This window comes from Podarcis raffonei, chromosome 3 (genome assembly GCF_027172205.1).
Source record: "Podarcis raffonei isolate rPodRaf1 chromosome 3, rPodRaf1.pri, whole genome shotgun sequence".
Classification (NCBI taxonomy): domain Eukaryota; kingdom Metazoa; phylum Chordata; class Lepidosauria; order Squamata; family Lacertidae; genus Podarcis; species Podarcis raffonei.
In genome coordinates, this window is record NC_070604.1 from 70978291 (window position 1) to 71003665 (window position 25375).

Genomic DNA, 25375 nt, shown 5'->3' on the forward strand with positions numbered 1-25375 from the left:
TTCAATGCATTTTTCAAAACGATTTAAAAAAAAAAAACATTTCCACAATCTACTAGGGTAGATTTCACCCGAGATCACGTCGAATATTTATGAAACCAAAGCAATCTGTTTCTACTTTTGCAGGCATATAATGCTCATGAAAGAACAATATGGTAAACAAGTGATTGTTAACCTGTTAGGAAGCAAAGGAGGAGAGGACGTCCTCAACAGGGCTTTCAAGGTAAAAACAAAGAGCAAAGACATGCTTGTTTAGTATAACTGGGATTCTTGGGAGACTTCATAAAGTTTGTATGTATGAATGTTTGCTAGAAAGACATTCCTGTCCGGCCTTTGCAATTACCATCACAATGTCAATTGTAAATGTCATTGTAAGCACATCAGTTAAACGGATAAACCAAACCATTCTTGGTTAATTAAGCCTATACAGACATGTAAATTTGACATGTATTTTAATATGCTATTTTATTTTACATTTTATGCTTTTAAAATTTCTGATTTTATTTTGGAAAACATTGACTTAGCTTGATTTTTAACACCTGGGTTTTATAGATAATTTTAACTTGCATGCTATATTTTATATAACTGCTGATGATAAATCCTGCTAAATAAAATATTTTAAAAATCAGTTCTTTTGAAAATCATCAACATTTCCAAAGGAAGGATATTTCCACTTAAATCAGAGATTGCCAGATCATATTTTTGGTATTTTAAATATTTTAAAAATTAAATAGCAGTATGCCTTTGAAATTCCAACCATATTTGTCACTGAGAAAAGAAAGAGGAACACATACCCTTAACTACTGCAATTGTCTCTTATCTTCCCACCCAACAGCCTCCTTGCCCTATGGCAGACCTGAGGAACCTTTTTGACCTGGCAAGCCAGATCTTTTATCTCCTTCCCCCCTGCAGGCAAACTTTGACCCATCGGTATAGTTTTGCCCACCTGTTAAGAGTTGGCAGGTACAGGGAGATAATGAACAGATTTCAACTCCCCACACAACAGCTGTTGCACGGGGAGTTCAATCCTGCTTTCTGCAGGCTTCTGGTATGCAGAGGCATTCCCTGCAGGAGACTCTCTCACAGACTCACATAGAGCAGGATGTGTTCAATGTGATCATTGTCCATGCTGGCTTCCCACAGTGAACTAGGACACACAGCCATATGCCACCTCCACTGTTACCCACCACGTGACATTACCTGCCCATCACTGTGATGTCACCTAATTGACAGGTGAGCACAGTTTAGAATAAATGATTTATTGGACTCAAATTGGAACCCCAGGTGGACCTGAAGCCCCCCTCCTTTTATTAAAAAATATATATTTAACAATTGATATGTTTTGATATACCACTTGATTGTAATAAAACCTCTTAGTGGTTTGCAAAAATGTGTGATGCTTTGCTGTGTCTGAGCTGTATCTCCCTCCTTCTCCAAGGGGGAGACAATGTTCCTCACAAGCAAGTTGATCAAAGATCAACGCCTGTTGATCAAAGCCTGTTGATCAAGACTGGGCACTCTGCTCCAGCCACTACAACTGATGCTGGCCAAACCCTCATTCATTCATTCATTTCATAAAATTTATACAGGCACTATAGTCTCTACTTTCTACCCCATGGGGAGGGGAAGTTGAGGCATCAGCATGGACTGAGCCCTCAGGTGGTTCCACTTCTTCTCCCTCACAAACTCCCACTGTGCATTGAAGTTCATTGTCAGTATTGTTCCCCTGTTAGGTTCTATCCTCCCTCTCAGTATCACCTGTAATTCCTGTTAGAGATGATAATTTGTCATTTCTCTGTAATGTTAATGAGTAGCCCAGCTGCACAATTGGGCACAATACTTTGAACAATGATTCATGCTGAGATAGTAATGGTTTAGTCTGATATCATTCCCAAGTATGCTCCCTAATGCAGCTGTCTGTAAATAGTCACTGAAGTGTGGGCAGTTACCAAAGAAACAGATCCAACGGCAGTAACAGACTGTGAAGCATGACTCTCCTCTAGTTATAAGCAGTTCTTAACATCGTCAGTGCCTGAAGCGCCTCTTCTTCTGAATTTATTTTGGAACTTGGCCATTTGAACTTTGAAATGAGCTTGATAACAGTTCTAAGTGAGCAAACACAGGAAGCAAGAATGCAGCCATGTTTAATATCGCAATCTGAAACGTTTGCACCTATACCTCTCCCTATATGCAATGCAGCTTAAAAGGCAGGATAGAAACACTAAATAAATGTACAGTATAATCACTTGGCCTCATGCGGCTTTCTGACAGTGTACCTGGAGTGTTTTCTGCTGGTATTTTTTTGGGGGGGGGCAGCAGCAAATCTTGCATTCTTGCTAAGGTAGCAGAGCTTCCTTTGAATTCTATGGCCTCTCACTTCAGATATCTTCAGCACAGGATTGCACCCTGAGTATGTGCTATTATTCATACTTTCAAGCTGGTATAGTGAACTGGATCACAACTTTATTTTTATTTTTTGCATTATTTCATGCCCTTTTGCAGGTGTAATTTTTATTCTCTGTCATATCTCCCAATCCATAGGAGAGACTTTGGAATGGGCATTTAGGTTGTGAGTACAAAATACATATTGGCATGAAGCTGTATTCTGACAACACACAACTACATACTAATACTTTATGTGTCATCATGTGGGAGACACATGATGTGTGGGACACAGGCCCACACAGTCTAACTGAGGCCTTAGTTTTGGTTATAAATTGAGCGGTACTGATTAGTGCAACAACAACAAAAAACACCTAAGGGAATTGAATTTTAAAATATGCAGTGAATATTATTGAATTTACAACTTAGCATCATGATTAGGTATAAATGGTTCAACAGCAGTTCAGTGCATATTCTCATATACGGTATATTTTTCTGCAAAAAGGTTTTTCTCTCTGTCCCTTTCCTTTGCAATTAGAAGTTGCTCTGGGCATCATCCCATGCAGGAGACACACCCATGATTAATTTTGATTACCACCAGTTTGCAAAAGGTGGGAAGATGGAGAAGCTTGAGAATTTGCTGGGGCCTCAGCTGAAGTTGCATTGGGAAGAATTAGGCATCTTCACCAAGGGCGAGCATGCAGGTTTCCGGTGAGCGTCTTAACCCTTTGATACCAGTTGCTTGTGCTTTCCTTTTCAAGCTTCCAGATGTGCATTGACTCTGCATATGGAAGGTTGCATCCTCATTGGATTGGGGCAAAGGAAGCTAACAGTAAACAACCCAACTCTTTACATATATATGTATCTGCTTCTTCCCTTCTTCCCTTTTCAGCAGGTTTTTAGAAAGTTGTTGTTTTTTGGGATTTGTGGGAATGCTAAATCATTTCATTCTTTGACTTGATTTTTGAAGTCAACAGATGGGTACCTTGCGAACCAACTGCCTGGATTGTCTGGCTCGAACTAACACCGTTCAGTCCTTCATAGCACTTGAGGTGAGTGAATCACCAGACATTTTACAGGAATGCTTTCCCCCTGTTTTTCATGCCTGCATTATGTCAATCTTGTGAAAAGGTGAAAGATTGTGTCTTTCTCATACGTATCTGGTTTGCCAAAGTGAGGACAGGATGCTTGACTCTTTGGTCAGATCCAGCAGGGCTCTTTCTTACGCTTTGAGATCAATATCCTGAACAAAATCCTTAATGTAACAACCAGCAGCAAGTTTTTGATGAGGGCAGTGATCTTATCTGTTTCTCTCGGGCTTATTCCTCTTTTTTCTCATCCAGGTTCTGTTCACTCAGCTAGAGAGCCTGGGATTAAACTCCAAGCCTATAGTTGAACGTTTCCTGGAGTCTTATAAAGCAATGTGGGCCCTCAATGGACACAACCTAAGTAGGATTTTTACAGGCAGCCGTGCCTTGGATGGAAAAGCTAAGGTAGAGGAGAGAAGTGATAATCGTCATATTCTTGGAAGCTGTCACTGTGAGTTAAATGAATGCTATTAATCCTTTTGTTATATAGGTTGGGAAGTTCAAGGACGGGGCGCGCTCAGTGTCACGGACAATCCAGTCAAACTTTTTTGATGGTGTGAAACAGGAAGCCATTGACTTGCTGCTTATGGGTGATTTCTACAGTGAAGAGCAAGCGGAAAAAGAGAGGATGCTCATGGACCACACGGCATTGCTGAGTAAGAAAGAATTAGCTCTGACTATTTTTGGTATTGGTGTGTAAAGGAATTAGCAGCTGCAGCTCAGACAAAAGTCAATGAAAATAGTATATGTAAAAGATAGGTAGACAGGCAGACAGTTCCAACTCTGCCCCATGACAGAAAGACAGATAAGACAGATCCAACTCCACCCAACCCCACTAAAATAAAAATTCAAAGGCCTAGATGAATAAGAATGTTTCGCCTGGTGCCTAAAAACAGCTAGTGATGGTGCCAGGGGAGGGCATTCCACCAATTAGGGGCCGCCATTTAAAAGACCCATACTCATGTCTTCACCCTCTTTTTTAATTTAAATTATTTATAGTTATCATTTATATACATTTCAGTAGTTTCATACCCCTATTAATTATGTCTTTTAAAACTTTTTAAAATAATACAACTATGTGCAAGAGAACAAAAATAGATATAGGTTGGTTTGGATTCTCGGGTTGCAATTCTGTGTGTATTTCTATTGCTGAACGCAATAGAAGTTTACCTCTGAGTGAACATGCATAGGATTGCGCTGTCAGTCTGCAAAATGCCCAACAGCAGATGAGCACTAATGCTTGCTTAACGTTTCCTCATAAGCTGCCCAGTTGCTCCTGAACTGTTCATGTTCCTGCTTATGAACTGTGAGGAAGAGCATCACTTGTGGCTTGTGGCATAGCCTGAAATGTTTATCCCTAGTGATTTAAGGCATGCCAACAAAAGCAATTATCAGGAGAGATGTTGGTATTCTGATGATTCATATGGTCCGTTTTATTTCATGGCAGAAATCCTACTCCCCTTTCCCTCCCTTCTTTCCATCAGTGACCCCTAGCATTTTGAAAGCTATGTCAGAGCATCAGTTTGAATTCACAAACTTCAAGAGAATTCGTGTGGCTATGGGGACTTGGAATGTAAATGGAGGCAAACAGTTTAAGAGCAATATCCTTGGTACCAGCGAGTTAACCGATTGGTTATTGGATTCCCCGAAGCTTTCTGGTGTTTCAGAATTTCAAGGTATTGTCATGCAGTGACAAGCGTATTTGTGCTTACATACACACATATCGTATTCCTGCATATAAGCATACATATGTATCTGTGTTTGTATTTGTTCAAACTCAGTTTGTGGGGCATTAAAATTGTTAGGGTACTTGCACACCACCTAGAAACCTAGTTTTGCTCATAAATAGTCCAAGATAATGTGGTTAATAGAGAAGTCTGAAAATGCAGCATTTGTATATTTTCCACTCAAAGTGAGGGACTTTTAAGTTTTACCCTCGGTGGTCAAAGATACTTCCATCCTATCTGAAAAGCTGGAATTTGGTTCACATTTAAGGCACTCCTTAGGTGGGATTCACCTAATCAGCCCTGGAAACCCTGTACAAAGACTTCCATTTGTGCAATGGGTCTTCCCCTTTCCCCAAAATTGGTTTTGGGGGTCAGGAGAACCCCTAGAAGAGTGGAGGGGGAGGAATCTTTCCGCCTGGTAAGCTACAATGTTTGTGTAGATGGATTGTTTGGAAGAGCACAACACAGAATTTCACCCCCTGATTGGTAGAAAAGTCTGAAAGGGGGATTCTGTGGTGAACATGCATGTGTGAACAATATTTGAAAATCTAAGTCAATATTAGGATTATCATATACAGTATAATAATAGAGGGAAGCATTCCACCACAGAAAAAGCCAAAGCTCCACATGGGAAATAATACTGGGCTTTGTGAGTTCTGTTGCCTTTCTCTGTGGCAGTGTTCTGCAACCTTGGGCGACAGGCTATTGGACTATAACTCCCATCATCCCTAATCAGTGACTAAGCTAGCTGGGGTTTATGGAAGATGCAGTCCAGTGACACATGGAAACCCATTGATGAAGAACCCTGTTCTGTTCTAGAATCATACTTGCTTGCATTGTGGGTGAGGGGGCATTTTTACTAAAAGCTGGGTATGCGCATCTGTGCCTACAGAAAGCAAGCATAATGCACTAGTGTCTCTCACATACTCTCTCAACTTGACCAGCTGACCATTGAAATCACTTAACCATGGTTAATAACCATGGTTTATTTTGTTTTTACATTAGGAAAAGAAACATACTCACAAAGCATCAACTCACTTTTGTATGTGTTCTTCCCCGCCCCCTCTCCTGTTACCATAGATGACCATTGTCCAGCCGACATATTTGCCGTGGGATTTGAAGAGATGGTAGAATTAAATGCTGGGAATATTGTGAATGCTAGGTATGCTTAAACTGAGCAATTTAACTGTATTATACTCCATATCATATATTGACATAGTTGCTTGTACTCTGTGTAGTGGTGCATGTATAATTTACAAAATGCTAATAGCTGGTTCACATATGCATGCTCATCACCTGTTGACTCTGGCATCCAGTGATGATTGTCATGCATGCATGAGCCTTCAAAGATGAATCACCACAAATAAATCTTTCATATCACCTGATATCAATTCAAGCACAATAAATTTAAATGGAAACTGCATTCATTCATTCAATGGAACATCATCAAGTGTTGAATAATCAAGTGATGTTCATTCATACGTGAACCACACTCAGATGGGCTTTATTCATTGCAATAAATAACTATGATTTTGCAGCCTTTCAAACATGGCAGAAAGAGAATGAAATGAAAAATGCTGATTTCTCTGAATCTCTGTTAGAAACTGGTCTATTATTGTCTTATCTGCCTGAAGTGGAGACACAGAGGAGCTCTGGAGCAGAGTAAGACCAGTGTATCCTGTATGAACATGATAGTTAGATAAAGTGCTGATGCAGCCCTGAGTTATCAATAAGGTGTCATTTATGAGCTCTGGAATTAACCTTGTGTTCTATCCAGTGAAGACTATTTCATGCCCTATCCAGTTTTCCTGCTACTGCAATTAATGCTTGCGTTTACCTGTTGCAGCACAACTAATAAGAAGATGTGGGGAGAACAGCTTCAGAAAGCCCTTTCCAGGACACATCGATACATTCTGTTGACATCAGCACAGCTTGTTGGTGTTTGCCTCTTCATTTTTGTACGACCTTTCCATGTCCCCTTCATCAGGTATATCCCCTGCAGTGGGGAACTGGGAGCAAGTAGAAGTCTTCTTTCACTGCAAATTCTAATTTGGTGAAAGTGAAGGGAAATAATTATTAAGTGGGAATTTACTCACTCTGGCTCATGCTGCTTTTGCATCACAAACGTTGTTTTTGTTTAAAAAAAGAAACTTTCATAATCAGTGATTGAGCCTGAAATCCTAAACATAAGTAAGACCCACTGAATTAAGGATTCTGCTGTTGGGATCCTGTTACCAACTGTAATTCTTGCAGCAAACTCCATTCTTTTTTCAAAGAATATGGGCAGGAATTGTGATTGACGAATTGCTCCCTTTGAATTGGATTCTGCTTGAATAATTTACAGAGTACAACCAGTTACAGAAAGGTAGCTGTGTTGGTCTGCCATAGTCAAAACAAAAAAATTTTTTCCTTCCAGTAGCACCTTAAAGACCAACTAAGTTAGTTCTTGGTATGAGCTTTCGTGTGCATGCACACTTCTTCAGATACACTGAAACAGAAGTTGCCAGAAGGGGTGAGAAGGTGAAAAATGGCTTTGTCATGTATAATGAGATAAGAATCCAATGTCTTTGTACAACCAGTGAGTCTTGGAATCTTTATTGATATGTCTTCAAATTGGACATGCTCTCCATTAAGGAAACTATATTTTAGGGCAAGCTTAATGGCATGCATCTTGAATATGGCTGGCTAGATAGATGGCAGAATGAACAAAGGAGTGTGAGCAAAATTAAAAAATATATAATGTTTCTGTTTAAGTCTATGTATTTCTTTCAAGGCAGTTGTTCCATCTAAGCCTTAATAAACTGTTTTATAAAAAAAAACCTAGGTTCAGAAGTGCTGTTATGCCAAATGTGATTTAGAGTTTTGAAGTTTTGAATGGGTGAAAAATGGGTCAAAATTTATTGGGGTGTGGGAAGTTGGCTGTATTTTATTCTGGGAAATCTCCCAGTGGCCACATACGACTGGTGAGTGTGAGGCCAGACGCGAAAGTGGGCAGAGCAATGAATGTAAAGTTTACCTTTGTATGCTAGGCTAGTTGCTATGCACACAGATATACACACACACAAACACCCTGCGCTGTCCTTCATACACACAAGCAAGAGGCATTATCAGAGTTCAAAACACAGTTCAGCCAGACAAAAACCCTCAAGGAGGGTCAGAAGCAGGGGCGTTGAGGGTGTGGCCACAGGACAGTCACAAGTGTTAGATGGAGAGACCTGGAGTGTAGTTCTGTGACATCACATCAAGATAATAAATACATGAGCTGGATGAAGTCAGTGTAGTGGCAGCTTCCCTTTTGTAAGGCTCATGTAGATGCATCAGACTTTCCATGTTCATTCATTTTGGCAGGGCTTGCACAGGATCCTTCTTTGTTAGTCAAGGAGCCATAGAATTGTAGCGTTGGAAGGGACCCCAAGGGTCATCCAGTCCAACCCCCTGCAATGCAGGAATCTGAACTAAAGCATCCAAGACAGATGGCCATCCAGCCTAGTGACAGTCTACTGTGCCTATTGTTCTGTGTATTTCCTTTACACTTCCTTAGCAAACGCTTCCTTTTGTCTTTGGCTGTTCTCTCCTGCCCAGGGATGTAGCAGTGGACACAGTGAAGACTGGAATGGGAGGGAAAGCTGGCAATAAAGGAGCAGTTGCCATCCGTTTTCAGTTTCATAGCACCAGCTTATGCTTTCTATGCAGCCACTTGACAGCTGGTCAGTCTCAGGTGAAAGAGCGGAATGAGGACTATAAAGAGATCACACAGAAGCTGAGCTTTCCAATGGTGAGGTTCTTGAAATGTTTTATTTAGAGTTGTGCTGAATTCTTACCCATGAAAACTATCGGAGCAAAAGGAATATATTCAGGGGTGGGTGGGTGTAAAATTCCCTTCTCCCCAATCTTAATTCAGGGAATGTAGCACAGACATTTATCTCCATGTGTGTGTGAGGATTTCTGTAGCCACTTATTCTGAAGCCTTAAAAAGATAGCCTGAATTTGGGCAAACCATGCTTAGAAGTAGCTTGTACATCTGTATTCAAAATATATCCATATTAACAGTGCCCTCTAGTGATACTATAGCTGCAGACACGATTTGATGTGGAATGCATATATTTTTGTTGGGTATGTTTTGAGTTTTTGTTATACTTGGTTTTATAACAAACATTTAAATTTAGCTGAAACAATGGACTCTAAACAAAAGCTTGATGGTTGAGAATTGCAGTAAATCTTTATTACAGTTTGTTTCAATTTATAGGTATAGTAGTGTGAGACTATAGTTTTAAGGGGCAAATTCACCTTCATTTAATATGAAGATTGTGCTTTGGTGGACAGGAAGTGGCTCACTTGGGGAGGTGGAACCAACAACACTAGTTTCCTGGCAACAGTATTGCTGCCACTTACCAGGAGTGGGAGGGGTGAAATGGCAGGGAGGTTGGCATGGTGGGGCAGGTTCACTGGCAGGAGCACTGGATTGGCTCCACCGATGCACTTGTACTGAACCAATGCCTCCACCGCTCCATTTCCCTCCAGGTAAATGTCAGGGACACCCCTGCCAGGAAGCTAGCATTGCACCTCATGTCTCTGTGTGGTATGAAGCACATTTTTCAAGTTAAAAGCATGTGTCATCAAAACAGATGTGCATATGCGCTTGAGCTATCTTAGTTAACTGTGATTGTGCCAGATTATAGGATCAGTATTGTTTCAGTATAAGATAGTGGCCTGTACTGAAACTAAAGATCAAAGTTGTATCGAGAAACGTAGTGCCCAGTATTTATTAATGGGCCATACTCGGAAGAAAATTCTAAAACAGCACTCAGAAATAAGGAAGATTAAAATCCTGTTGTTTAATCTGTGCTTGAAAATACAATTTTCTCTCACACACAAACAGGGAAGAAGCATGTTTTCCCATGACTATGTGTTCTGGTGTGGTGATTTTAACTACCGCATTGACTTGACCTATGAAGAAGTATTTTATTTTCTCAAACGACAAGATTGGAAGACACTCCTGGAGTTTGATCAACTGCAGCAGCAGAAATCCAGTGGAAAAGTAAGCGGACTGGTGCTGTTTGAAAGAGCATTTACTGTAAAAGAGATATTCACCCAAAAGCTCTTTAGTTATTTGAAGCAGATGCCCAAAGCCTGATCTGAATGCACATGTTGCAGCAACCTAACTGAATCTAAGCAGCTTTGGGTCTGGATGAGAGACTACTTAGGGACACTATTGAGGCCACCTTCTGTTTTGCAGTGGAAGGCAGGGTGATTATTCATTTAATAAACAATGATATTCTTAAAACTTGTGCTGCCAGAGGTCCATGGTGTGCATCTGGTTGCTTTTGTTTGAATTTTTTTTTAAAATCCTACCTTCCTTATGAAATAAATATCAAGGTAGGTTAGCTACAGGGTTTTTTGGGGGGGGACTATAGTAAAATAATAATGAAGTTAGAAAAGTTGGAATTTTTTTAAAAAAAACAACAACCAAAATTTAAACTCTTAATGGCTGAACAGGATTATAACTATTTTTTAATGGGGTCATTTTTCTAGTTGCCGTTTTGTCTTATTCAAGTACATAACATAAGCAAAAATACTTTGCTAAAAATGTAAGTACAGTGGTACCTCTGGATGCGAACGGAATCCGTTCCAGATCGCATCCTGAAGCGAACGTAAGATGCGTCTGCACGTGCGCGGGTCGCATTTCGCCGCTTCCGCGCATGCGTGTGACATCATTTTGTGCATCTGCGCGTGCGCGAGTGGCGAAACCTGGAAGTAACACGCTCCGTTACTTTTGGGTTGCTGCGGAGCGCAACCCGAAAATATTTAAGCTGAAACGTATTCATCCCGAGGTATGACTGTAATCAGGCTGCTATCTGTGCTTAGAGCTACATGGTGGAGATCTGTTTTATACCAAGAGAAAAAATACTGTATGAGTGGCACCATAATAAGCCACGATTTAGATGATCTGTGATTTGTTTTATAGATCTTTAAGGATTTTCATGAAGGAACCATTAATTTTGGACCAACATATAAGTACGATGTTGGCTCAGAGGCTTATGATACAAGTGACAAATGCAGAACTCCAGCCTGGACTGACAGAGTACTTTGGTGGAGGAAGAAACTTCCTATTCATAAAACGGGTGGGTAGGATCTTCTCAGTTTCTTAAAAGTCTGATTGACTTCTTTTTGTATCATGAAATGAAGATATGTATTGTAATAGCTTAATTATAGACGGGTACCAAAGTTAGATCCTCTTGTGTCAACTGACACCCCTGTGGGGCAGAGAACTCAAAATTGCCATACTTACCATTTGAGTCACCCTGTATGGAAATAAATGAATTACTATTTACCATCAGTGCATTGTGTTTTGTTGCCCATACCACTGCAGTACTCATGTGTTAAAATAATATATATTATAATATTTTGTGTCCTGACAGTTGGGTGCCACATAAGTTATAAGCCACCATAAAAAGTGACTGAAGTCCCAACATTTTGCTCTAATGATTTTAAACTCTGAAACTGAATTCTGTTTTCTTTTACAAAGCTGGAGAGATCAATCTTTTTGACACTGATCTCAGTCCAGAAACCAAAATCAAACCCATTTGGTCTCCTGGTGCCTTGATGTATTATGGAAGAGCTGAACTCCAGGCAAGCGATCACAGGTACCGTAACATCAACAGAAGCATAACCCTTCTGAAATGGCAGAGATGCTGTTGTTTCTGTGATTGTCATGCTTTTCTGTACTGTTGCATAGTAAAGGATGGTTCTGTAGCTCAAAGGATGGTTTTGGTTCTGTATGGAAAGCGGCACGCAAAACATGCATAAGGTCCCAGGTTCAACCTCTAGCATCTCTAGTTCAAAAGATCACAGATTTAAAAAAAGATTATGAGGAAATTATCCAGGACTGTGGAGAGCCATTGCCAGGCAGAGCAGACAATAGTTGGTGAGATTGACCTAATTCACTATAAAGGAGTGTGTGCTTGGTTCATGCTCACAAAATCCTTTGGCCAATTAGGTGTGCAGCATTGACAGTTTCTGAGGAATCCCAGATTTGTGGCACCCTGTGCTATCAGTGTGATCCTAGAGCCTTTTCTCATAAAAATAACTTTTGATGTGTTTTTTATTTTCCCACTAGTTTTAGTATCTGCATTTCCATAAAATGTAACAAAAATATCAAAAGACAGAAATCTTGCCTGTTAGACAGCACCTGTAGGCTTAGACTATATGTCATTTGCAGACACACGTAATCCTCCCTCTGGCTACCCTGCCATTAGGAAGTTGCTGTCAGTAATGGTGGTATCTGGATGCGTACTTGATAACAACAGAGGAGGGGATTTTGTCGTGTCTTTTGAGAGTTGGTCTGCCACTGTGAAGAACAAGGCCTTTAATCCATCAGTCTCCTATGGCTATAAGCTTTTCCCCAGTTGACCAACTCTTTGTATAGATTCTTATATGATTGTGTGGACAGATATGTTTTTTTTTAAAATAAAAGAAAGTGTTGCATAAGTTGCCCCATCAGATATATTGGGAAACCAAGCAATGAAACTATGTGTGTTAAACAGGCCTGATTTCCAGTTGCTTTGATTGTGCCAACAATTTTTAATAACAAGTCAACATTTCCCTCCGTCTTCTTACTTCTTTATTTTCCCTGGAATTATTGGTTTCCCTCACCCATCTCTTTCTTCTTATTTCTCTGATTAGGCCTGTTTTGGCTATCGTGGAAGTAGAAGTCCAAGAAGTTGATGTGGCGGCTCGGGAGAAAGTTTTCCAGGAAGTGTCATCCTTCCAGGGTCCTCTGGATGCCACCGTAGTGGTGACTCTGCAGACACCATCACCTGAAGAGAGAGACGAATTTCCAGAGGACTTGCGTACCGAACTTATGCAAATCTTTGAGACTTATGGCATCGTTGTACTTGTAAGGTACAAATATTATTCTCATTAAAAAAATCTACACCCCAGTGGCTTAGATTCTAACTTCTTGCTCCTGTGACTGAAATGAGTTTCTGTGAAGTGTGGAAGTTTGTCCATGTCACAACAAACAATAATTATTAGAGGATATTTCAGTGCCACAATCCTTTTTCCAAGTAATACATGTTATTGAGCATTGTTTTTAGTTAATACCAACAATCACAGCCATAACAACGGAAGGTCAAAGTGAAGTCAAAGTGAACAAAAAGTTGAGCCACTGTGCTTAGGAAATGGCAGGTCAGCTTTCCTGTATGTTTATCTGATGAAATGGCTCCTGAGAGCTAGTGGTCTCCTCTAGAGAATTGGTCAGACAAGCTTGACAGCTTACCCTGAAGTAGTACCTTAGGGCAAACTAAAGCGTCAGCTTAAAAATGCACACACTTCTCTTGCGTTCTGGGTATATTTCTGAATTATTTATGCTGAATGGACTTAACCCTAATTCAAACACAGGTGGGTCAGAACACTGTGTTCTTGGCTGCCTGAAACAAAAAGCTTTTATACTCTGATATAATGTGTGTTGTTGTTTCTCCTCACATACATTGAGCATTGTGTATGCGTGCGAATAATGCAGCCTCATCTCCGTATTGGATCTTCACCTTATTTAACAAATTTGCATACCTTTGGCACATAGTCAAAAGGCACCACCATCCTTGTGTATAAATTACTTGTCCCATAATTTATCCCACAACCTAGTTATTTATCATGATCATCAGCATGGAAGAGAATTCCTATTGCCTTGTGCTGAAGCTTTGAAAAAACTCATCCTTTTACCACCCTTCAGTCACCCCAATTGTGAGTGTATCATCATAGCAATCACTGAAGTGTGCCAAAGGAGAAATAATACATGTTTTCTATGATCAACGTTATGTGGTCTTTAGTATATGGCAGTACAACTCCATTCCAAAAAGTGCTGAGCCCCTTTTCAATAAGCTCTCCTAGATACCCAGCAACACTTGTGGCAGATTTAAGGATACAGGATCAAGAAAATGAAAAGTTTTAAGTCATTAAAGCTATATGCACATATAATGTACACATCTCAAAACAAAGGAGATTCAGATTCAGAGGCAATGTACCAGTTGCTGGGGAGCAACAGCCAGAGCCAATCTGGATATTACCTAAGAAATATTAAAAGAAGTCACCTAAGCCATTCATGCTTCCCCTCTTCCCCATTTCAGCTTAAATCTGCTCTAATTTTAAGCACAGAGTGAGAACATAAGATGTGATTGAAACAACATATCAGACATTATCTCTTTACACCAGCTTTTCAGTTAGGCAGAGATACAGAATCATTCACTCTGAATGAGCATGATGAGAAATTTAGTACCATCTGCCCTAAAAGCATTGGAGGCAATTATATTATTCACAAGACTAAATGCAGGAAGTAATAGGCATGTGCACAGTTGATTGACCACCTCTTTCTTTCTTTCTATTCTTGTCAGGATCAATGGAGGCCAGATGCTTGTAACATTTGCAGAAAGCAGGTCTGCTCTTCAAGTTCTTGATGTAGATGGTGCCAAGGTAAGGAAAATAAAAAATTCCCTGCACTATTTTAGGTACCTAAATGGCTATTGGAGAGAGAGCTGACATTCACTATTCTCTTTGATTTCTTTGAATGCCAGGCATTTTTACAATCCTCATTGGACCGCATCTTTAATATGGAACTGACATTTCCCTGAACACCAGCTTGTAGTTTCAGGCTGACTGGTTTGTTTTTTTTAAAAGTCAGCTACTAATATAAGCTCCAGAGAGAATCTCTGAAAACTATAAGCTGGTGGATGTGACTACTCAGACAAGGAAGACTCCTGTCATCCATTAAAGACTAAATACATTTATTACGGCATGCACTTGCCTACTTCACTAGATGCTCATGCCATTGCCACAGTAAATCCATTAGTCTTTAATTTTCCACAGGACTCATTGTCTTTATGTTTTGTATGAGAGTAACATTTTGTAGGCTGAACTTCAAGGATCCTCAGTTTTAAGGATATCAGTGATTTGAATATGGGTGGATCAAGTCAATACTATGCACACTTGGACTTTGAAAAGCAGGTCAAATTTCTCCAGGAAACACTCACACAAATTAAATCCCCCTACCTAGGATTAACATAAACACTGTTATGTGCTGTGTAATTAGTCGGTAATGCAGGACATATATAAATGACCAACTTTCTTTAGAGGGAGAGGCATGCAGTACTACTTTACAGATGAATCACTTGGCCCTCTTGGTTTTACCATAATCATCAGTGACTGGGAAAGGGGCATTAACAGTGGAGTAGCAGTATTTTCAGAGTTCAGATTAGACTAGGCAAGTAAGCAGTTCGATACAGCACTGAAGAATTGCATAATTATTCCATAGCTTCTAGAGAGTAGGCAACGTACTGTTTATGTAACCAGGGCTAGTTCCCTATCAGCGTCACAGTGCAAATGGCCCTTGAACACACTTCAGCCACCACCAAGACGAAACAAAACCTTAGAGAGTATTACAAAAGAGTGAGGAAAATGTCATAGTACCTTCCCTCTACATGTCAGCTATCAAAAGTAGCCAGTCAAGAGCTCCACCTACTCTTTAGAATATTTAGCTGACAGCTTTTGTCTTAAATCTGTTGAACTAGGCTTTCGGTTTACATTCTTCTGAAGGTTGGGTCTCGTTTGTGCATAGTGATTTGATTAACCAATTTCCTTTTTTCTTTTTGTAATGCAGATTAAAGGCAAGACAGTGAAGATCTGGCCTAAAACCCAGGACTGGCTGAAGGGCCTTCAGGAGGAAATCACTAGGAAACGAGACAGCATCGCCCCCATGTCACCCACAGCAAACTCCTGTCTACTGGAGGAAAATTTTGATTTTACAAGTTTAGATTATGAATCAGAAGGTTTGTGGCATGGACTGTAGCTAGATGTGTGAGCCTTCAGTTTCTCTCCAAGTCTCTCTGTGTGCTCTTGATTGGTATCTTTGGAATCAGGAAAGTGAGCAGTGATTCACTCCTGCAACACTTATTTGCTAACCTTCCTCTTCACTGTACTTCCTATAGTGAGACTTGCTGCCAGAGACAGCTGCAGAAAAAGAAATGGGCATTTAGCAGAGGGATTTCCCTATTTCTTCTTCTTCTTGTTGCTTCTGCTGCTTCTCTTGTTGCATTGGAAAGTGTTTTGGAAGAGCTTTGTTAAGCGATGTGATGGGGCTACATTCAGGAGAGGGGTTCAAAATCGATGTGCAAAAGTTCCCCTCACAGCCCTCTGATCCTTTCTTTAGGAAAATGCCACTACACCTCACTTTTAAACATTCCTGCTTCCTTTTTTTACAAATTGCAACTAGAGTAAGAACCAAGATCAGATAGTCCAGTTTCCCACCAATATTTCCATTGCTATATCTTCTGATTTAGGTGATATCCTTGATGATGATGATGATGATGATTTGGATGACATGCCGCCACATTTACCTCTAATGACAGAAGTGGCATTAGCAGTGGACGATTTGCTGGATGGGCCTGAATGTTTGATGGTGGCATCCACGGTACATGCAAACAAATCTCACCATGCTGGAAGAAAGCTGCATCTGTATAAAGGTAACATCTTTATAGGACAGTGGCTAACTAGAAAACTGGTGTGTTCAAAGCACAGTGATTGGGCTTTTGAGACTGGCTTCCATGAACAAGTAACACTGTAGGTGTGGCTTTCTGACCAAGTTAAAATTGTCATTGTTCCCAGAGAAAAAATGGTTCCTTGTCAAGTCTCATTATCTGAGTCAAGCCCAATCAAGTGTGTGTGTGTATGTGTGTGCATGCGTTTTTATTGACTTTTTCCAAGCTTTGAACTGAAACTGGTTGAACAAAGTATTTTTCATCCATGGCTATATTATGCAGCACAGAGAAAAAAGCAATGTTTTTGTTATTAGTATAAAACAAACCAATAACAAAATGAAGGAGCTAAATTTATATAAGAGAGACACATATTTCCATGCAAAATATAAGTATGGGCTTATTTATTTCAATATGTCCTTCGTATAGAAAGGCCTTTTGTCACTTGATCTCAATCTACATTGAATTCATTGTTTGGTATTAGGCTTCCCATGACCTGATCGGTTTGCCTCTGCTTTTCATCACATTATCCCAGCCTGCATTGCACATGGTGTGGGACCTGCAAGGGCATTTGTACACCACATGTATGTTGTGTGCCTTTTAGGTATGCACTGAATATACATCCGGTCCTTTTTAGAAAGCTCTGTCTCACGGTGCCTTGAGAGCAAACCATGTGACCCAAACTCCATGCCACTGAAAATAAATTTCAGAAACCTCTGCCCAGTGCTAAGAGAGCACGCCACCTCATTTGCTAGCCAGACTTCCCCTGCAACACATTCCCCCCAAAATGAGAGGGAGAAACGGCTCAAGCAGTTGATGAAGCTTGATACATTGCCGCTTGACAGAAGAGGGTGGTTGAATGTTGGTCACTGAACACTTGGGAAGTTTCTCCTGGTTCATTTCTCAGCTTACCTTCTTTGATGGGTAAACATTTGTTTTTTGATATCATGGCTTTTCCGCTTGCATTGGTCTGTTTTCTATTTTTTAATGATTTTGACACGTTCCCTAGATGATGCTGACCTGAGTGAACCGAAACAAGAGCTAGACGGAGGTGGGGAGTTTCGCCATCGTTCCCCGAGCAGGTCTCTTTCTGTCCCAGGCAGGCCTCGGCAGCCTCAGCCACCACAGCGACCTCCTCCTCCAGGTGGGGGGCTCCATTTTCTCCCTTTGTGTGGAAAACAGTGTTTGGATTGCTGGCTCCTCAAAGCCACAGCATAGCCAGAATACTGGAAGGAGTGTGCTGAAGCCAGTGAGATTTATGCCTATGGGCATTTCATTAAAAAATACTGCAAGGCAGAAGACATCATACTAAATTACAATAAGACCCAAAACATAAATGAAAACTGGTTGGGAAAAAGAAATGCATGTTTCAAAAGCCTGTCGGGATAACAGAGTTTTCAGGAAATGTAGGCAGGGATGATTCCTGCCAACCCTCTCCTGTCAGGGAATTCCATAGGGTGGGACCAGCCACATGAAAGGCTCAGTCCCTGGTAAATGCCAGCTGGACCTCAGGGCGTTGGGGAACCACCATCAGATGATTTCCATGATCAAGGAAGAGCATGAGAATTCAGATGGTCCTTGAGGTACTTTGGGCCCAGGTTGTTTATAGGTTTGTGAATTAGCATAAAAACTTTCAACCTGGCCCAGTAGCAAACTTGGCCCAGTTTACATAAGATTGAGTCATTGGCTGTATAAATCCTTGCAGTTTTAGTCTGACAAAAGCAGCAATCACACTCATTTGGGAGCATGACCCATGAAGCTCTGTAGAATGTTTGAGTAAATGTGCACAGGTGTTAACTGTTTGATATTTGGCCTCATGTTCTGCCTTTGCATCCCATTCTCTTTTTTTTAACTCCCTTAGCTCTGATAGAAAAGGGTGGCTTTTGAATGGAAAGATCCTACCAAATGCTTTGTAATACGTATTGTCCAAGTGGGTGAAACTCAGTTAATAATGCCCATAAGAAAAGACAATTGTAACAGTTTTCAAAGGGGTCACGGCTTCAGAGCTGTTGCTGCATCATATATTACTAATACCCAACTCATCTGACTGGGTTGCCCCAGCCACTCTGGGCAACTTCATAAATATAAAAACACAGTGAAACATCAAATATTAAAAATACAGGGCTTCAGATGTCTTCCAGCACCGTTTTTTCTAGAAAAATAGCACTGCTTGTAACTGTTTTCTCTCTTTGTCATCTGATGGGAGGACGTTCCACAGGGCAGTGGAATTGTGGCAACTTAATGGATAACTAATTTATGATGGCTTAATACATTTATTAACCTTTAAGGTGCCACAAGTTTCTTCATTCATGACTGCAAAGGTGCAGGTTTTTTACTTAATGCACACAGCTGAACCGTACCTACTAATGCAAGCACAGTAAGGGACAGATTGTCGAGCAAAACCACAGGACACCATTTCACACGTGAAAGATGAATCTGTGTGCTTCTTCCACAGCTGTCACTCCACAGGTTAAGCTGAGAGGAGTAGGGTTAGCAGCAGGAACAGAGCAATCTGGTGACTTAGCAGTAGTACCAGCTGCTCTGGGGGAATCTGTATATGCCACTCTATGCAAGAACCCCAAGTACAGATGCAGCCCAGCCTATCTTTGAGCATTAACCACTGGAGCAAACTAGGGCTGTATCCAGTGCTCTGCATGAGCAGAAGGGGCTTCTGCAGTGGGACTTCCACCGTCTTCCTCCCCCTGCATCCTGGAACAGGTTTTGAGGGTGTGCTCGGGGAAGAAAAGATGGCGAAGTCTGCTCACACAATGCTAAATTCCACCTAAAATGATTTATTAGCTTAGGGCAGAATTCTGCCCCAAGGACCAGAATTGTTTAAATCAATGGCTGAACTGTAGTGCTTTCACTGTTACTTTTTTTTTTTAACACACCCACGTGCAAAATGTCAGAAATCAATGCATGTGTCTCTCCTCCAGCTGGAGTATCTGTTAAAAAATCCACATCAGATGGGTTCATCTCTTCAGGAGGCCACTCTCTGTGTTCCATCCTGCAGACTGCAAAGCTTCTTCCAGGGGCACCTCAGCAACCAGTGAGTAGTTCAGCACAATTGTTTGAGTCATTTGGTGGAGGGCAAGAGGTGAGACGAGAAAGAAAACAGTGTATTTACAATTACGCATATCCTGCCTTTCTGGATAGAAATCCATCCAAGGCAGCATATACAACATATGTAGAAATTGTTTGTGATGTTTAAAAATATATTAAAAAGTCAACAGACACATCAGATGTGTAAAGTACCCAGTGTATTATTTATTTTTGTGCATTGTGCTTGAAATCTCCAATGTCATCTATGAGATGCTGAAGTTGCATAGCAACCATTATCTGTGGGATGAAGATGTTAAAGGGGCAGCCAGAAAAAACACTCATGCATGGGCGCATGCATCTAGAAAGTCATTTCAGGAGCATCTCACACAGCATGACCTTGCCAATATATGACAGCAAAGTCCGTCCTTTGTTCATCCTTTGCCAATTTGGTAAAGTAAAGAAACAACATGTTTGTATAGGACCTTTCCTAGAAATATTCTACGAAATTCTGGGGTTAGGGTGCCCCAGCAGTGAAGCCCCTAGATCAGGGATGGGGAACTTGTGGCCTATCAGATGCTGTCGGACTACAACTCCCATCATCCCTTGCCATTGGCCAGGCTGGTTAAGGCTGATGAGATCTGGAACTCAACAACTTTTGGAGGGCACCAGGTTCCCCATACCTGCCCAAGGCCTAATCAGCACACCAAGTGGTGGCAGCTCCTTAAACAGGGTGTCTATTGGAAGACCTAAGGGCATAGTGGAATGGGAGAGTGGGATGAAGCATATATAAGTATTCCTTCTTGTGAGAGGGATTTATTGACATTAATTCATGGCTGGTAGGCAAAAACTAACCACTCTGAAAATGTTAAGCCTTCTTCCCTATTTATACTCTGCTTTAGAAAGTTGCATATGCAAGATTTTCTTCTGGGCTCACTCTGTCATTTGTTTTCCTTTAAATTTTTGTAAGCCAAAATCACGGACTGGAATTAGCAAGCCATATAATGTCAAGCAGATCAAAACCACCACCCCTCAGGAAGCAGAGGAAGCGATTAGATGCCTGATGCAAGCAAAAGGAGGTAACATGAACAAATTTCAGTTAAGAACATTGATAATATCTGTTTCTATGTTATCTTTTCAGAGCTACATAAGCATGCCTAAGAAACATCTCTTTTGGGCGCCATCTTAAAATGTTAATCACTGCTGTTCTCATTTCCTGTAGTGAAACCTGAGGAGCTGTCAGTTTGGATTAAAATACTGCTTGTATTTTTGTTTCAACTTGAACATAACTGCTCCATTTTCAAACTGATCTGTTGATGTGAATAAGACTATTTGGGCAAATAAAACTTTTGAATTTACCTGGCATGTGGGATAAGTAGATTTCTACAATTCTGTATTTCAGTAACTCCGGAGGAAGCCTTGGCACCCATTTCAGGAAGGACCCAAACTGTCACTAAATCTGAAAGCTTCCCTGGTGTTGCAAAGTCTGCACAACTTCACAGCCCACAACCACCCCCAGTGCTCATACCTCAGCGTCCAGCACCAAAAGTTCCCTCTGCTAAGAAACCAGCACCCCTGCAGAGGATGGGAGGGAAGCCAGGATGTGTAAGTCTCCATTAGATGCTTCTATAGGGGTCAGTCAATATTCAGAGGGCAAATTTGGGGGTTGCACATGCAGTCGGTGTAAGTTTGCAATTGAACTTGTCATTGAGCCAAGTTAATAGGTATGTGGCCTTCAAAATTCCTTTCATCTCCAAAACTGCCCCCAGAGTACCATCAAGGAGAAAGAAGACTGCTACCTTTGGGTTACATAGGGAGTGATATAAATAGCCAGGACACACTCTTGCTCAATCCCAGCTACATTATAACCTTGGATTTCTCCATTGGTTTTTTTATGGGAAGTTCTCACTTCTGGGGACATGAAAAACATGTCCTTTTCTGTGTGAACCAGGAAATCACCTAGACAGACACTGAGAGGGTTCCTCTGCCCTTTTTGTATTTCTGTATCCATTTCTCTTGGGAAAGGAGAAAAAGGGAGAATAAGTAAATGCCAACAGAGAGAGAAATAGATGGCCCTGTCTACTTACACTCTCCTACTTACTCCTTTGCTTTCTGGCCTTCTCTTTCAGCTGGCCTCTGTCTTGCCCACTGGTGGAGGAAAGGGGGTGCAGTTCGCCCTGGGTGTCATCCCTGAGGGGGGTGACATCGCCCCCCCCCGCCCCCAGGTGCACAACATGTGCACCGCTCTGGGTGCTGGAGCAGCTAGCTCCGCCTCTGCTCTTGCCCCCTCTCCTTTGCACTTCCGCACCACCACAGCAGCAGGGGAGGGACAAAAAAAGAAAGCAGTATTTTTAACAGCTTGAATGCCATTTTTGGATGAAGGGTGGGTTACACATTGTTAAAATGAATTACGTAAATTAGAGTCAATGTTGCTGGTCAGCTTCTAACTCCTTGTGTTCAGCTATTCCACAGCCAACTGAGCTCTCCCCTAGTATTGTTCTGTCCCTCCACCGCAGCCCATTTATCTTTTCCAACTAGATACTGAGCATGCACAGTCCTCACTGGTCTGTTTTTAAGGGGGTGAGGGATTTCCCCTTCAGATTTTTTTTTAAAAAGATTTTTGTACATCTGCAAACTTGAGAGTTCACCTGAGCATGCAGGCACCTCCTCTTCCTTGATGGCCATATTTTGGCTTCAAAGCTTGTTAGCACTCTGAGACAGAGTTCATAATTAGCAGGAGGAATGAGAGCCATGGAAAGGACAGAATTCTTTCCCCGGAATGTTGAAGCTTTTTAGTACATTTTTAAATGGATATATTAAGATTTTAGAATGCTGCATGTACAGAATTAGAGAAGGCCATCTTACCTCTGTCAAGAATACATCAGCTTTGCTTTGGGGGTGGGTATGTGCGATTGTCTCTTTTTTTAATCACTATGGGGCTGGTTGAATAGCAACTGATTGACATTGTGACATCCTTTTCTTAGCCTCCTTCTCCAGAAGAGCAGTTTGAGCAATCTGTTGGTCACTTCTCCTTTGCGCTGCCAGAGTCTTGCCTTGAGGCTAGAGCCATTGCTACAAGTCCTACCAGAGCAGCCCCTGTTCCTAAGCCAAGAACAGTCCCCCCGGGCAAAATCCTTGAGAGGAGAAGGAGCAGCGAAAGGTACCCGGCTGCCTTGCGTCTTCTGGAGGAGAGCTCTTGTCTTCCTTCTCAGAATTCTACCCATGCTCCAAGAGTTCCACCGAGGAGAAAGAAATCTGCCCCTCCTGATTTTCATCTGCAAGTACTCCAGAGCAGTGACAGCCTTTTTCTCAAGGGGCTAACATTTAATTCCAACAATAACAACAATCCGTCTCACACTCAGTCTGATTCCATCCCACTTTCTCCAAGTGAGCCCTTTCTACCTGCAGCAGCAGGAGCCCTGACCAGCCCGATAGATGACGACTCCAAACCCTTGAGGTTCATGGCTTCAGAGTTAATCAGTGGCCTGCAGCTTCTTCCGCCCATGTGCCTCCTGCAGCAACACCAGCAGCTTTCAGACGACGACTTTCTTAGAGGTAACACCAGTCTTTTAGACCTGGAGACTGACTTCATTGCTTATCAGTCAATCCCTCAACCGCTGCCGATCAGCCCAACACATGCTCCGAAAGATGTGAAACTTCCCAGTGCAAGTGATTTCAGCCACTGGGTTACATTTGGTGAAGAGGGAAACAGCGGCACCATCTCTGAAAGTCCTAGTGTACTGGTTGCGTCCAAGCAGACCCAAAATGACTGTGTGGACCCCAACACCAGTTTAAAACTATGAGCGTGGGTCATCCCCCCCTTTTGCTTTTTCTTCAACAAACAAACAAATCATAACAGGACAGGATTTTTGCTGAAACAATTTGCTTTATTCTCAGAGCCTTTGGTACAGGAAGGACTGAGTTAAATGAGTCGTTATGGTACTTCACACTCCACGCCGCCTCCAATGAATTCTGATTTAATTTGTATGGTGAGTGGCAACTTTCTCTTCCATGTGCATGCTATAATGCCTTTTGGTACAATTGCTTCTCATTTGCACTTTGCTTGCTTTCTGTACTTCATACCAAGGCTATCTGTCCCATAGTACTCGCTTGCTGTGAAAAGGATAGCATGGAGGTTTCTGCATTATGTCTAAAGAGGCATTTTGTGTCTGTTTAGGCACACAGTGGTAGTTGCTTTGAAAAGTTGAACACACTTCCTAGGAGAGGCCCTAGTGAACTGGGTAGGACATAATTCTGGATAAACATGCTGAAGATCTCACAGTATGTTTGCCTCTGCATCTTCCCTTTCATGCTTGTTAACATCTGCAGAGTCTGGGAACTTAAACCAAATGAGCTCAAGCCAGTAAGCGCTCTGTTGTTTTTTCCACCAAGGCCTGAAAGGGAGGAAATTACCTGCAGATTGTGCCTAATGACAACAGTAATGTGGAGATGGTCAACCAAGGCTGCTGTAGCTGTAGTGCTGCTGGTAGTATCAAGGACTGCCATGTAGGAGTCCCAAGCGATAAAGCAGCTAATAAACAGAAAATGGTCTCTCAGAGAAAACTAAAGCTATGGTTATATGAAAGCACTAGAATGTGTAACTCTGAGCAATGTGGTTGCAGTCTCATCTCTGGCTTGGGTAGAGGCTGGGAAGCCGATCACACGTGCCTCTCATAGTACAGGGGTGGGGACCTTGTGCTTGAGCGCCAGTAGCAAGAATTGTAGTCCAACAACTGGAGGGTCACAGGCTCCCCATTCCTGATCTAGTGTATCACCCTGTTGACAGGACCCATGTCCTCTTTGGCTCAGTGATCAGGAAGGCCATATATTGCCTAGGGAAGTCTCCCCCAGCCTGAAGCCCTCTAGATGTTTAAGATTACAACTTCCATCAGCTCCAGCTGGCAGGAGCTGGTGTCCAAAACCTCTGGAGAGCACCAGGTTGGTGAAGGCTGGACAAGGGTAATTCAAGTCTAAATGTGCATATGTAGAAATATCAATGGTACACATGAGAGAGACTTCTGTACTCAAGGTTCCCCAACTCTCACCCTTTGGAGCTACAGTCCTGAGAGTGAAAGTTACCTTGGCATAATACAGCCTCAAGGAAACTATTGTAGAGGACAGATAATGTAGTGTGAGCATAAAAGGCAGAGGATAATTTTATCGATAATTGTTAAATTATATGGGAACATGTGCAACGGAGTTATAGAATCAGGAGATTGTTTAAGACTGGTAATTTATTAGTGACAGGATGGAATCACTTTTGTTGGAGTGGCATACTTCATGATTTTAATTTGTTTTGAAATAGTAAAGATCAGAAGAGGGGGGAACTATAAAGTATTTGAATATCCTTTTTTGTATCGAGGCTGTAAATAATATCATTAAATTTCTTTTTTATGAAACTGAACTTGGCTTATTTTGTTTTTGTATTATATTGTCCTCAAAACTGAAAGGCCAGATGTTTCATTTGATGATTCAATAAATTAGAGCCCAGAAAGGTAAAAGGAGGAGGGAATCAGATACACAGTAATGACTAAACATTGATTAATCAATGTTTGTACTGCTAAATAAAAATACAACATTTAATAATGTTTCCAAGAAGCTAGGGAAAAGATAAGAT

General features: G+C 41.4%; 1 protein-coding gene across 3 annotated transcripts in view; it reads left to right on the forward strand.

Annotated features, from left to right (window-relative positions):
- SYNJ2 (synaptojanin 2) overlaps positions 1–25162 on the forward strand; it is a 54271-nt gene extending 29109 nt beyond the window's left edge. For 2 of the 3 annotated variants that reach the window (XM_053382261.1, XM_053382263.1), the window contains 21 exons: positions 124–220; positions 2918–3090; positions 3350–3431; positions 3723–3872; positions 3958–4123; positions 4952–5143; positions 6275–6356; positions 7041–7181; positions 8777–8969; positions 10074–10232; positions 11160–11316; positions 11721–11838; positions 12878–13096; positions 14584–14662; positions 15846–16014; positions 16525–16707; positions 17729–17863; positions 19656–19768; positions 20729–20837; positions 21161–21363; positions 22743–25162. In XM_053382261.1, coding sequence (XP_053238236.1) covers positions 124–220; positions 2918–3090; positions 3350–3431; positions 3723–3872; positions 3958–4123; positions 4952–5143; positions 6275–6356; positions 7041–7181; positions 8777–8969; positions 10074–10232; positions 11160–11316; positions 11721–11838; positions 12878–13096; positions 14584–14662; positions 15846–16014; positions 16525–16707; positions 17729–17863; positions 19656–19768; positions 20729–20837; positions 21161–21363; positions 22743–23561 — 3739 coding nt within the window. In that variant the 3' untranslated portion in view covers positions 23562–25162. The remainder of the gene's footprint in view (positions 1–123; positions 221–2917; positions 3091–3349; positions 3432–3722; positions 3873–3957; positions 4124–4951; positions 5144–6274; positions 6357–7040; positions 7182–8776; positions 8970–10073; positions 10233–11159; positions 11317–11720; positions 11839–12877; positions 13097–14583; positions 14663–15845; positions 16015–16524; positions 16708–17728; positions 17864–19655; positions 19769–20728; positions 20838–21160; positions 21364–22742) is intronic. The other variant, XM_053382262.1, reaches the window with a different exon arrangement.
- Positions 25163–25375: the final 213 nt, after the last annotated feature.